The sequence below is a fragment of the Vipera berus genome (assembly GCF_964194415.1).
Source record: "Vipera berus genome assembly, chromosome: 2".
In the NCBI taxonomy this organism is placed as follows: Eukaryota; Metazoa; Chordata; class Lepidosauria; order Squamata; family Viperidae; genus Vipera; species Vipera berus.
In genome coordinates this window covers 123,262,546-123,276,919 of record NC_138203.1, presented here as the reverse complement: position 1 = coordinate 123,276,919, position 14,374 = coordinate 123,262,546, and the positions used below count along the sequence as shown (strand labels likewise).

General features: G+C 44.0%; 1 protein-coding gene across 1 annotated transcript in view; it reads right to left on the bottom strand.

Annotated features, from left to right (window-relative positions):
* Positions 1-293: 293 nt before the first annotated feature.
* Positions 294-14,374, bottom strand: part of PLXNA3 (plexin A3) — a 65,510-nt gene continuing 51,429 nt past the window's right edge. The window contains exons 21-31 of the mRNA XM_081319439.1: positions 14,079-14,335; positions 13,753-13,819; positions 13,291-13,437; positions 12,297-12,456; positions 12,043-12,146; positions 10,146-10,242; positions 8,411-8,604; positions 6,248-6,417; positions 5,708-5,920; positions 2,022-2,172; positions 294-1,282 (exon numbers count right to left, since the gene is read on the bottom strand). Of these exons, the coding sequence (XP_081175565.1) occupies positions 1,187-1,282; positions 2,022-2,172; positions 5,708-5,920; positions 6,248-6,417; positions 8,411-8,604; positions 10,146-10,242; positions 12,043-12,146; positions 12,297-12,456; positions 13,291-13,437; positions 13,753-13,819; positions 14,079-14,335 (1,656 nt within the window). The 3' untranslated portion in view covers positions 294-1,186. The remainder of the gene's footprint in view (positions 1,283-2,021; positions 2,173-5,707; positions 5,921-6,247; positions 6,418-8,410; positions 8,605-10,145; positions 10,243-12,042; positions 12,147-12,296; positions 12,457-13,290; positions 13,438-13,752; positions 13,820-14,078; positions 14,336-14,374) is intronic.

Below are 14,374 nucleotides of genomic sequence, written 5' to 3'. Positions count from 1 at the left end.
TAAAAAGGGTTACACACTTGGGCAGATGAATCAGCTGGAATTTTACTGTAAAAAAGCAACGTTTTTAATGCCTAAATGAACTGGCATTGTTCCCACGCTTCAGGTGCAATTCGATAGAAAAGCCGTAAGTGTACATGGTGAGAAGGCTGCACATGGGGATGCGTGTCCAAAATATCTCCTTGTACAACCGGAATGCAAGAGGATGGGGGCCTGCTTCCGCGGAATACCCCTTTTCTGGCATTCCCCCCCCCCAATCCCTCCACATCATATCAAGAAGAGCATTTTTTCCAGGCTTTTATTTAGCAAAAGAAAAAAGTAATTATAAAATCAACTAATAAAAAGCCCATGCTTTTGCAGGGGCATTCCCCACCCCACCACAATTCCTTAGTCCCTGAAGGGGGATTCTTATTCTTATTTTTAATTTATTTTATTTTTGGGGAGGAAGGGGGGAGGACCAAATCCCTCCAGGCTGCAGTGCAAATATTTACACACACTCTTAAGAACAAAAGGGTTGGGGGTGGTGGTGGAGGTGGGTGGTGGGTGGGATGAAGGACTTTTTACACTGAAATCTCTACACCCAGGGAATGGAATCATTTACAGCCAATAATCTTAACAAGATGCAATAATAAATTAATGAGTAAGGCACTGCACCCAGTGAGGGCACAACAGGTGGGGAAGGAGCAAATGTTTGGGAGGGGGGGAGAGCACTGTCAGGTAAGATTAAAAATATCCAATTGCCATGGTTACCAAAAACAGAACAAGGGCAGATTCCACCAGCTACCAACAAGGAGTGGGAGGTTGGGGAGATGATCGAAGACAGGGGTCCACAAACATTTGGGGTGAGGGGGTTTCCATTTAGCTGCCAGCTTGAGGGGGAGGTGGCATGATCAGGCTGCACCCCAACCTCATTGCTTATTCTGGATGGCCCCTCCCAAGTCAGAGGCAGAGGAGCGGGTGCTTGTTATTGCTTCCAGACTGAAGGCTGGGGAGGGGAGGCACCACAGCGATTTCGGCCACCCCAGGGGAAAAGGTCACAGGTCTCTTGCCCCCCCTGGGAGGTTAAAAAGGTCAAGTCTGTTCCCCTTTGTGGGGCCACAAGCCAGGTTGGAGGTAGAGTCCCTTTGGAGGCACCTATCCTGGATGCCTGCTGCCCGCTCCCTTTGCCCTCCTGCCCCCTCCAGCATCCTCAGCTTGTTCCCGAAACAAGAGTGGTGACTTGCTCCAGCTTCAGCCTCAGTTTGTGTTTCCGGCAGGCAGCATCCCGCTCCAACGCAGTCAGGATCTGGGGGCAAGCAGGGAGAGATTGGAAAGAAAAGGTTCAGTCCAAGGGGAGGGAGAAAGGCAAAAGAGGCCAGGAGGAGCTAAGGCCCACACTCCCAGGGGCAAAATGGGGTATAAGACCAAGGGACCAGGATGGAGAAATACCCAGTAAAATTGGAAAGGGATGTTGAACGGCAAAGGGTAAAAAAAAAAAAAAGGCTGGCAACATGACAGCCCACTTATTAGGAGGAGTTTTGGGCTGGGGTAAGAGTGTTGGAAAAAGAGATGCTTCCTTCCCTAGGATAGAATTCACAAGATTTTTTTGCTCCTTAGGATTAAACCATCTACAAAACAGGGCCCTCCCTCCGAAAGCTGACTTACCTATGAGGTAAAAGTGTGACAGACATAGAGCGGGAAACTAAAAAGAAGAAGGAAATGGATGGAAGGGTGGCACAGGTATTAAAGGGTAAGGCTCCATTTGTCACAATATCTTCTCCAATGCCATAAATCACCCCTTGGCTATTGAACCGTAGGACGAATTTTATGAGAGCCACAAGAGTTGAACATAAGTAAAGTCTACTGGAGGAGCTGGCTGTGAACATGTCTAATTAGATGCTACCCTGTCTCCACTGAACAAGTTGTCTGCCGTGTAAGAAACAAGTGAGGCTCCACTCTCATGAGATGTATAGTTGGTAACTCCCCTGAGGACAAGTGCGGGTTCAGAAGGGGAAAGAAAAGTTGTGACCTAGCCATGGCCTCACCTCATCATGGTACCTTCCTACATAGCTGTAGAGCTCTCCCAGTGCACCCAATGTGTTAAATTCCCCTGCATGCTGACGGGATTGCTCTACTAGGTAGGCATCCATATCTTGGTCACTAATGGAAGCCATCTTGGTGATGTCCCGGTAGTACCTAGAACATAGAGACAAATATTGTTTTAAGATTTCATACACCGGCAGATATAGTAGATGACTCTGCCTAATTGTCCCTCTGATCTCAGTAGAGAGAAAAAACAAGCACAGTCCTAAACAAACTGCTTATAAACATAAATAAAATGCAGTTCTATGTCTCTTAATTCGTTGCAATTGATTTTTGCTTTGAGTACACCAATGGGCAGCCAGCATACAAATTTAGTAAACTGACATCCTTGGCTCTCAGCTGCACTTTCTGAAATACTTAGCTCAAATAATGCATAAATGGCATATTTGGATAAACATTGATTTTAATAATTAGTCTGGCATGCAAACCTGAGGTGGCAGGTGGAGGGGACATAGATGCCAAATTTGGTATCTGGCAGAGAGAGCCACAATAATGCCAGGAACATTGGGATGACAAGACAGAAAAACAATCAAAAAGAGCGCTAAGGAACTAAAGTGCCATAATCCTGAACAATTCAATCTTCATTCAGCCCTCCCTACATATATTAGATGACATCAGCTTTGACCATGCACAGTTGGATAATGGAGGGCTACACACTTTAAAAAAATTTTTTAATTTATTTTTATTTTTATTTATATATAAATATAAATGTATATAAATTTATATATAAATATAAATATTAAAAAATGTAGAAGGTGCTACATGAACCCATTCTTTCCTACGATTCCTTAATTTTGAACACAATCTTCAGCATGCTATTACAACCGTTTCCAGATAAGTCTAAGAAATGAATTCTGTATATTTTTAATATGGTAACTCGCTCCCCACCTTAAACTGAAAATTGTAAGGAAGAATGCTAAAACAGTGCCTTACCCTAATCAATTAACTTTCCAGAATCATGACATTCTCCCAATATGTGGAAAGACTTCTCAAATTTCATCAATGTCTATGCTGGTTGAGAAATTTGGAAATTGGTCAGCCCAGATTAGGGAAAGTTGGGCAGATTTATCGTGGATTAAGTGGATAAATCCTTTTGCTATAATTTCTGGACAGTGTCAAGCTTCGGATAGCCATAGCTGTAAATCCTGGCTCTCCAGACAAATAACTCCTTATTCTATAATTGGCTTATTTGGTTGAAGGCTCACAAACACGACTCTGGAAGATTAATCTCTATTGCAGACAAGATTGAAGCCATATATACAGATAACTCCAAGGGTTATATAAATCAATACTCCAAGATTTAAACTCTAGGCTTTTTTGCACCTACTTTTCTGAGTCAATAGATATTTGGCTTTCTCTTGATGGCCACAGAAAGCACCTGATCTGTGCTGACATAACAGTTCTTTCTAGCATGAGAATAGTTGATTCCTGCCTGGCTAACTCCATTCTCTACAAATGGGGTAACTATTAGTTCACTGGCAGAAGAGCCTAATTAGCAGCATGTGATGAAGGAAGAACCTGGCCCAAGTTCCTAAAAAACTGATATTAGTGTGTGTGTGTGGGGGGGGGGGGGAACCATATGAACCTAAGGAAGACATACAGCAAGAAAACATACAACTGATTCTCAAAACCTATGACTGAAGGAGAGTTGGACACTTAGGGAAAGGGTCCCTTGGATTAATTTATATTGTAAACAAATTTCTCACACTTAATAGGACAATATTCTGTACAAACTTAGAAAAAACTAAGTTGATTGCTTGTTACCATTTTCTCTGAAGTCATGCAATGCTCCAAGTTTACACAGATCATCAAGGATTAGCCAGGAATCATCAACAGGCTACTGAAGTTACTGAGCATGCAGCAGTATTGCTGGCCATTCTCTGGGCCAAGACATGAATCCAACTGTACAGGTAGACCTCAAATTACAACCATTCATTTAGGGACTGTTCAAAGTTGCAACAGCCCTGGAAAAAGTAACCTATGACCAGTTTTCATACTCATGACCGTTGCAGCATCCTCATGGTCTGTAATCAAAATCTGGATGCTTGGCAACTTGTTTACGATGGTTGCAGTGTCCTGGGCTCATGTGATCACCTTTTGCGTCTTCTGACAAGCATAGTCAATGGGGAAGCCAGCTTCACTTAACCACCATGTTACTAATTTAACAACTGTAGTGATTTACTTAACAACTGTGGCAAGAAAGGTTGTAAAGTGGGGCAAAACTCACTTAACTGTCTCACTTAGCAATGTAAATTTTGGGCTCAACTACTGTATGTCAGAGACTACCTGTAGTAATCTAGCACTTGGGTTCTCCTGCCCCTCTGCCTTAATTGCTACTTGAAAAGAGCCCCCTTCCTTCTTCTTTGTCAGGCATGTCAGCCCATGGGCCGGCAGTTTGACATGCCTGTTCTATGCAATGGAAGGAAGAGGAGGTCACATATCACACACCTTTTAGTGATTCAATCAAGCAGGATTGGTCTTGTTAGCCATACGTGTTGGGTTCACACCAGATGATCAAGCTAAATGCAGTTGGCTAGTGTATATTTCAGCATGTTGTGGAAACCCTTCAGTTGCTTGAGCGTGTTGTGTGAACTAGATCAGGCATGTCAAACTGCCGGCCCATGGGCCGGATGCGTGACGCTGAATCTGCGTCCCCCTCATTGCCGGCAATGGGGAAAAAGTCCCGATACGTCACGCAAAGTCACATGACGTCGTGAGTTTAACATGCCTGAAGTAGATCATCCTATTAATAATTAAGGATATGGATTCAACATATACTGTGAATAGAGCAATTGTGTTTTGTTAGTCAGGGGTTTGCAATGCATATGAAGTCTGTGATCTGGAGATGGTGCAATTTCCATTTTGTAGAAGAGAAAGTGATATGCCTACTAGTATCACTTACGTACGGTCACTCATGCACTCGTTACCTCCCGGATAGATTACTGCAATGCTCTCTACATGAGGCTGCCCTTGAAGACCACCCGGAGGCTCCAGCTGGTGCAGAATGCGGCCGCGCGGGTAGTGATGGGAGCATCCCAATACTCCCATATTACACCCCTCCTGCGTGAGCTGCATTGGTTACCGGTTGTCTTCCGGGTGAGATTTAAGGTGCTGGTACTTACCTTTAAAGCCCTACATGGCCTAGGCCCGGGATATTTGCAGGACCGTCTGCTGCCGGGAACGACTTCCCATCGCCCAGTGCGCTCACACAGAGAGGGCCTCCTCAGGGTGCCGTCGGCTAGACAATGTCGGCCTGCGACCCCCAGGGGGAGGGCCTTCTCTGTGGGAGCGCCAGCCCTGTGGAACCAACTCCCCCTTGAGCTCCGGATGGCCCCGGATCTCCGGTCCTTTTACCGCGGCCTTAAAACTTTCCTTTTTCATCAGGCTGACCTGGACTGACGACAGGGTTTTTTAAAATGTTTTTTAATTTTTAATTGTTTAGTTTAACTTATTTATTGGGGCTGTTTATTTAATTTCTTTTAACTTTTGTATTGTTGTTTTTATTGTTGTTAGCCGCCCTGAGTCCTTCGGGAGATAGGGCGGCATATAAGTCCCAAAAATAAATAATAAATAAATAATAATAAATCATCATCCATATTCTCCCCCCCCCCTTTATCCAGCACCTCACCTTTCCACCCAGCCTTTATAAACAGGAATATCCTTGGCATACAATAGCTTTGTCGAAGGGGAATCCTTCCCCAGGCGGTGCTCAGAGGTAGAGCACGAATCCATGAAGGTCTGGGCCACAACCGAGAGGCAAGCGTCCGTGATGCTGCTCTTGTGAATATCAAAAACAAATTGTGGGTTCTTGATGACATTCACCCAAAACCTCAAGGGCAAACTAGAATTGAGAAAGGGGTAAGAGGTATGAGACATTGATAGTGGAAGAACTGCCATTGCTTGAGCCAAATGATCTGTCACAAGAAGAAGAGAAAATGAAAGGGAATTAAAGGCTGATGTTCAATTTCACTGTTACGTTAGATGTTTTTGAAGAGTGGAGTCCTTTCGTTTTGTTGAAAGCTGTGTGAACACTGGGAAACTCCTGCTCAGTTCTGGGTTAGGCAGATTGATAGGAACTCACAGCCATGCTAGGCTGCGGGTTTCTAGCTGTGGTTCACAACTCAGCCATAGCATGTGTCGACAACAAACCGAAATGCAGAAATCTCACCAGTTGCTTTTCCAGGTATGTCGAACATCAGCATCCCCAATCTGTCTCCGCTCTGCTTGTTCATCCAGGAAGTCAAACATGTATTTGATGGGCAAGGGAAGGGCACTGGCCCGGTGTGCTGTGCTGAACACTGTCTCAAACAGGTCATCAACAAACTTTTGCAATGTGCCCTGCAAAAGACAAATACTTCCGGAATATATCTTTTTGAGGTGGTTGGAAAGAACAACTTGTTAATCTGGGGAGATCCCGACTGCATTTCCTAACTTCACCTCCCCACCCTTCATTAAGAAGTACCAAAATTCCACCAAACAAAAACAACAGAATCGATCAATAATGGTAAGTTCTCCCTTAAACCTGATGGGTGGAACACCTGGCAGAGTAGAGGTTTACTGTGATTTGAATCTAGAAATATTGATTGATTGATTTGATTTGATTTCTATAGCTGTCCATCTCAGCAAATGACTCTGGACGGCTCACAATATCTATCTGAGTTCTTCTGGACCATAAAAATGGCAATTTCATTACCAGATTTCAAATCCTCATAACCTTTGAGAAAAATGCGCACACCTGCTTTGGCAAAGCCAAGCTTGCAATCGTCAAGAGTACATTTTGTCACCCATTAGTTCCATTAGATGCCCAAACTGGCCCATTTTTCAGTTGCCTCCTCAATGTCACATGGTATGAAAACTGACCCATGGGGTCTAGATCAACGTGTATAAAATAGTTTGCTAAATTATGCAAAGGGACGATCATTACTTTTGCAAAAACTAAGGTCCGTATTAGGATCCCACGGAAAATAAAAGTACCGTAAACAGCTGTAAACAGAGAATAAATTTAATCTCAATATTTCCCAGAAAAATAAGTGTCAGTGATCTGTTTGAGATATTCATTCCCAGCTCCTCTCATACTCTGTTACTAGAGTTTGACTATAAAGCTATATCAAATGGTCATGATCTGGAATTATAACATTAATCCCTTCGAAATCCACAAGCTTAAATTGCATCTACATTTCAACAGAAGCCACTTTCATATAAATGCAAATTATTGCTGCTTCCCCCAAGGTACCATGGGAATGATTGCTCTGTGAGGATTTTGATAGCATCAGTGCGTATTACCAAAATATATTACAACAAAGTTTCAGATAACAATAATGTAATTAAATCAAGCACAGAGAACACAAATATACACAACTACAATTCAGACCTCAAATGATACTTGCTTTTCTTCTTTACTCCCTGGCAATTTACAGCTTTGATTTTGCCAGATCTGATGTTGCACAGTGTCAATAAAGCACCTGAAACTTTATTTAGAAGTCAGCTGGCAAGCACTGAAAAATGTGGCCGAATAGCAGAGGGTCCAAAGCAAGGGAACCCATGTTCCTGCTCCCATTGCTAGACGGGAGGTATGTTAAACAATGTTCTGTACCGAAGCATCAGGCTATCTATGTGAAGAACTTGGTAACAATGAACAAAAACTGAAACAGCGAAATGGAGAAATGTCTCTTCAGCAAAGTTTTATTGAAGGCAAGAGATATAGAGCCAAACAAAGGGTGAAAAAAAATCTCTTGGTTGTCTATTAAAGGACTGGTTCTGAAACTGTGCAATACCTTATCTTCCGAAGAAAGGCATCAATCAACCAAAACATTTCGGCAGGCAGAATTCAGGCGAAGAGACTGTCCTGCTGTGGCCTCTGCTCTCTGGAATATTCTCCAGTTGGAGATGAGGTCTGCCCCCACAATCCTGGCCTTGTGGAAGAGCCTAAAAACTTGACTCTGCTGCTTGGCCTGGGGCCCTGGAGCTTTCTATTTTGGGGGTGGCTAACAGGGTAGAGAAGATTCTCACCCCATCCCCAGGCCGCCCATCTCCTTGGTTTTTAACTTTTAACTTTTCTATTCAAGTTTTCTCATTTTAATTGCTGTTTAGCACCGTTTAACTTTTTAATTCTACTGCAAGTCCCCCAAAGTCGCCGAATCAGTGAGTTGGGCAGTATAGACATTTAATAAACAAATAAATAAAATAAAGAGTTGATTTAAACTTAGAATATCTTGACTGAATGCCTCCACTCCACTCCAGGTTGTAGAGTGAATGTAAGGTGTAGGGTAGTGTATAGGTGAGGACCAAACCTGTCTACTAACTCCGAGATCCAGTTCTCTGCCAACCATACCTTGGTGGCAAGGAGCCGGGTGAGGTAGATCTCAGAAACCATCTTGCTCCCTCGCTCCCCTTCCTTGGGGTCTCCGAGATGCTCATGGTTCTTGACCAGATGCCAGAGGCGGGTGCCTGAGTCTTGATCTGGAGTAAGGATGGGAGCTCGTGAGCGCAAGCTCTCTGGACTGCTGGAGGTGCGCAACAAACTCTCTGCAGGGGTTGGGAGGGATGAGAAATGAAGTCACTTTGAGTTTGCTCAATTCAGGCATCTCCTTCCAGCCCTGATTAAACTTTTTTTTAAAAAGTCCTTTCTATATCCAGAGGAAAGGGTGTGGGGTTTTTTTCAGGCTCAGTGCCTGAAATCTGAGCAGAACCACTATTACCATCATCCTCACCCTCCAGAGACCAAAGTAAAGTATACCCCTTCTGCTCCAACCGCAAAGTGGGAGTGGCTGTAAAATTATAGACATTTCATGCCTGGAATAGCAATGAAAATTACAGCTAGACCAGGATCATGCTGGGAGGAAGCCCAGGGAATAAAATTCCGACGTGGCAAGAGCTGCCTGTCAAAGACTGATCACGGAAATATCACTTAGACCTCAGTTTGTAAAGCTGCTAAACACATAGGATGGAGATGGCCCTTCACATGCAAAGAAGCATCCACAGCACCATATAAAGCCTATGTGTATATGTCAGAGGACATGCCTCTGCATGCCAAGCCATATAAAAAAGACGACGACAGAGTCTCATTTTCACAAGGCTGTAATCTCGGTTTATGAAGCCTCAGACAAAAGACGGAAAGGCTGTATCCTGAAAACAAGTTCCAAGTGTCCGAATATACGATTTCAAGGGTATTCCTTCCAATTTCAAGGAGGACAAACATGCTGCAACTCAGCAAGAATTAAGAACAAGCCCAGAAAGTGAAGCACTTCACGTTTCTTACTTTCAAGCAAATTTCTAGAGTTTATGGTTATAATGATAATAGCCTTAAAAATGTAAAGTGAACTACAAGCAGGTAAGAATTTCATGGTTTGCAAAACTATGAAAAATGAGAAAGGGTGAACATTTGCATAATGTATAGAGATTGTGGAATTTGGCTCCTTAGTCAGAAAGTCTGGACTGCTCCAGCATACATTTTCAAAGAGTTCCTGCACATTACACCACATGTATGGAACATGTCCCAGAAACATGCATGGCGGCTTTAAGGTGTTCCTGATAGGTGCAAAGGGCATGCCCACATCTGCTCCTCCAAATAAGATTTAAATCTGGATCTTTGCATAGCCCTAGTCTCTATCCATCTGCTTAACTCTTAATCAGGTGGCCACATTCCCATGGAAACCTGTCGAAGACTCCACTCTGACGTCTTCTACATCCATATCCCATCCTTCCCTCCCTCTGTTATCCATGCTGCTCTCTTCTTTCTTGGGCAAGAAACATGGATTTTCCCCCTTGCCTGGAAACCCTTTGAAAAGACAGAGATTTCTTTCCAAAGGTGCTTCAACAGGGACAACCGATCACAGATACCACTTTGGCGGAGGTCCAAGCAACACAGCTCACAGACAGCCCCTGCTACATTTTAGAGTACCTCCACACACAAACTGGGTTAAGCATTTCTTTGCAATGTTAAGTTATGCTGTTGGAGAAACCTGGGGCTCGCAAGTCATTCGGGGCAGACATGCATCTCTGTGATGGTGAAGATCGGAGGTGGGTGGGTGGGTGGGTGGGTGGGGTGGAGGTGTGCCATTCCTTACCATAGCGACTCAGCGAATGGGTGAAAGTGAAGGAGCTTGCAATATTGTAGCCTGATGCCTGCCTAGGAACCAAGGCCACCGTGGAGCCATCTGCCACCTGTGTGTTAAATTGCAGAGGTGGCAGGAGTGGAAGAGGGGGGGGAAAGTAGGTTTAAAGGTAAGATGGATTGGGATGGGGAAAAGAAGAATGTCAGTCAGTTAGCACCATTAATAATACTTAGAATTAACACAGAACACTTCAGATTGTGGGGATCCTTGCTGCTCTCTGAGCTTGTTGGTTTTCTTGCAGATGTTTCATCACCAAACTAGGTGACGTCATCCATGATCTGATGATATTACCATCTCAACACTGATGTTGTCGCCTAGTTTGGTAATGAAACATTTGCAAGAAAACCAACAAGGTCGGAGAGCACCGAGGACTCCCACAATTTAACTCTAATATTCTCTTCTATCTGTACACTTTAAACTTTCAATGCATTTTACACAGTCATTGTAAACTCTGTAAATTAGAGCAGAATCATTACTCTCAGACCAGAAACTAGAGTAAGGGTATAGTAGTGAGAGAAAGTTTGTGAACTTTTTAGAACTATCTGCAATCATGCTGTCAAGAGAATATGCCAAAACATCAATACATAAACGCTTGCCAATAGATACTTGCATAATGTGAACTGAGCTTCATTCTGGCTATTGCTTGTTTAACCACAATATCTTCACCCATTACTAGCACTAGGACAGGTGACATTGTGGGTGACAACACTGCAGGATTACAGATAGCTGCAAAGGTATTACTAACCTTCTATCATCACAGTCTCTGTGCACTCATTCATGCAAACATCGAGGAGTTTAAGAGAAGACTAGTTTGGGCAAAGCCCTCTGATCAAATTTATGATGGAGCCAAAAGCTGAACAGGAAGCTTCTTGGTTCATAATTTTAGCCATTATATGTCACACTAACTTCTAAAGAAATACACAAGAACAAACCGCCAACATGGGGAGGACCTCTGAGGCAACCCAAGACTATGAAGAGCAGCACCTTGAGGTAAGCCTTAATCCAAAACCAAGTGCCCTTCTGTGGTCTTTATTCAGAGAGGTCCAGTTTTCCCCTCTTGATCTCAGTGGATTCCACTCCAGTGGAGACTAAAGGATTCCTCATAACGTGTTGGCTGATGGCAATATTTATTTATTTATTTATTTATTTTAATTAAATTTCTATATTGCCCTATTCCCGAAGGACTCAGGGCGGTTTACAGGGCAGCATAAAATACAATATAAAAATAATATAGAATTAAAATACATTAAATTAATTAAGCCCAATTAAAACAACATTTAAAAAAGCTAAAACCCCTTCAGTCCAGGCCTGATAGATCGAAAAACCAGGTTTTCAGGTCCCAGCGAAACGAACGCAGATCAGGGGGCGGTCCTAAGTTCCACGGGTAAATCATTCCAGAGGGCAGGCGCGCCCACAGAGAACGCTCTTCCCCTAGGAATAACCCGCCGGCATTCCCTAACCGGCAGTATCTTGAGAAGGCCCACCCTGTGGGAGCGCACGGGACGAAGGGAGCTTGATGCCGGCAGCAGGTGTTCCCTCAGATAACCTGGACCCAAGCCATTAAGGGCTTTATAGGTCATCACCAGCACCTTGAATATTACGGTAAGCATGACTGGCTGCTAGAATATAAACTACTCAGAGATTTAAAAGAAAGCTAAAACTGTACATTCACGTACACTATTGAGGTTTTTAGTCTCAAACCGAAACATACATATTAAGTTAGTTAATCAGTGACGGTGCTGAATATCTGTAGGTCAGGTGGAGGATGAGGGTGGAGGTTCGTCCTCTGAGGTCGAAGAACAAGCCTCCACCCTCACAGTGAATTAGTCCAGCAAAGGAAGGCAAGTACCTGATAATGTCCCAATGTGTTGAGCCGCTTCCAGTCTCCTTCAATTTTACTTGTGGCGTCTTCATCCTGCAAGACGGTCCGTCCCCCAGCACCCTGACACCACTCTGGGATAAACCGGAAGACGAGTGGGAAGACAGTTGGCTTTATTATTCTCTCTTCCTATTTAGTTACAAATTTAAGCCAGTGGCCGATTACCCAGGTCCATTCCACGCTCACGACCCCACCTGCTTTCTGCCATGTTCCTGCCTTCATACCTAACTCCATGTCTTCAGCTCGTGGCCGCTGCGAATAGGGCACGCCTCGATATACGGCATCTAGAAGCTTCTCCTTCACTTGTGTCACCGAATCACAGTTTAATACTTTAACAGGCACTGTAGGTCCCCCAGGTGGCTCAGGAGGGGTGCATAATAATGTCTAGCAGGGAAAATAAATCTGCTCATTTTAAGTCATGGTAAAGATACGCATTTAGGAACATCCACAGATCTGGGATTTGGAATAAGAGGTAACCATCCCGCTTCTCCCAGCTTTAATAGCTAAGGAAAATAGTCATTTTAACCTCTGCATTTGAACGCAGCTCCAAATGAGCGTTTCAATTTTTTAAAAAATCCCTGTTGCCAAATATGGATATAGATAACAGAACTGGAATATTGGGAGTTTGTGATACTGAAATCAGATATTTGGCTACTTTGTTGAAGAGCCTGTCTTCCCAACCAGCTGTCTATCAGTAGCACCTTGTGCCTTTACCTTAGCTGCAGCCCAGCGTGAAATACCTTGAAGAATACCCATCAAATCCCGATTCTCTATAGCAGGGGTAGGCAACCTCGGCTCTTTTATGACTCATGGACTTCAACTCCCAGAATTCCTGAGCCAGCCAAGCTGGCTCAGGAATTCTGGGAGTTGAAGTCCATGAGTCATAAAAGAGCCGAGGTTGCCTACCCCTGCTCTATAGCATTATGGTGTTTTGCACAATGTAATCCTTCATGGTACATCACCCGTAATTCCCAGCTCTGTCTACAGCTCTGCTTCTTCCAGGCTGGTCCCCCATTTTGAAATTAAGTAATTAACCCACTTAGGAAAGTTTCCAATGGTTACGAAATGAAAACGCTTAATTAGTATGGTGGCACAGATGCCTCCAAGCCAGAACTGCAAGCTCGAATGACTTGGGCAGCAAGCCTCTTCTTACATATAGCCATGATTTATTGAAGTGGAATATGTGGTTGGCTCCCTGTTGCCACCTCCTAAGCTCACCAAGGTCTTGTAATCAATTTGCTGGCGAATGAGCTTGTCCTCGCTCAACGAGTAGCGTGCCTCGCCTGTGATGGCATCTATTGGGCCTTTCTCCATCTGTTGCTTGATGGCACAGAACAGCATGAATAATGGCTCTCCAGCACATTCCTAGGTAAGGAAGAGACAAGCTTGAAGGTTGGGAATCTGCAGGCAGCAAATGAGATCATAGGTAAATCTGTGTTTTCTATTCTCATCAGCTCTATCTGTTCTTTTTTTAAGGGAAGTCCCAACGACTAAGGTCTTCCACATTCAAGGCTTATATTCTATCACTGAATAACAGTTCCTAGCATTTTCTCTCAAATTTCCCAGCATCCCGCTGGGCAGAGAATATCATTAAATTGATGAAGCTAATGATTCCAGAGTTGTAACAGAATAAATCTGAAGACCCAAAGGTTCACGAGCCCAAATTTCGGGCACTCTTACCTTCAGGAACCTATGCAGCAGAAAAGTAAACCAATTGGTCAACATTTTCTCAGCCACTGACTCTGTCCTGGAACAAGAGAAAGATAGAGGAGTGTTGCTTGCAACTGTGAGATGGAAGAAGTCCCCTATACTTGCGGTAGTGTTTCGTGAAAAGGAAGAAAGGATCTATATCTCTCCACTCTTCTAACTTGTGTTCTGACTATCCCACGAATATTGTTGATAATATGGACTCATGCACTGTTCACTGTTGCCAACTTAATTATTAAACAGCAACATTCAATGGGGCCAGGAGGAGAGGAGCATGGGAATCAAAGAAGGTCTCGCACCGACGGAGCAACAGCTTGGGGTGGGCACGGTTCTGCAGATTCTTCTCAATGAGGTCAGCCAGCAGCTGCTTCAGCACCCCAGTAGCATAGTCAAGCCGGCCCTGCAGGGCCACCATCGTCAGAGAAGCAACAGCGCCTCTATCTCGCATGGAGAAACCTCGCTGGCCTTCCAGGGTGTGGATGAAGGTCAGCAGGAAAGGCCGAGTGTGTAGCAACTGCCCAAAGAGACGGAGCCCTTTCTCTGTGCTTGGTGGTGTCTGCAGAGGCAAGAAAAGAGAAACCGATCCCTAAGCCAA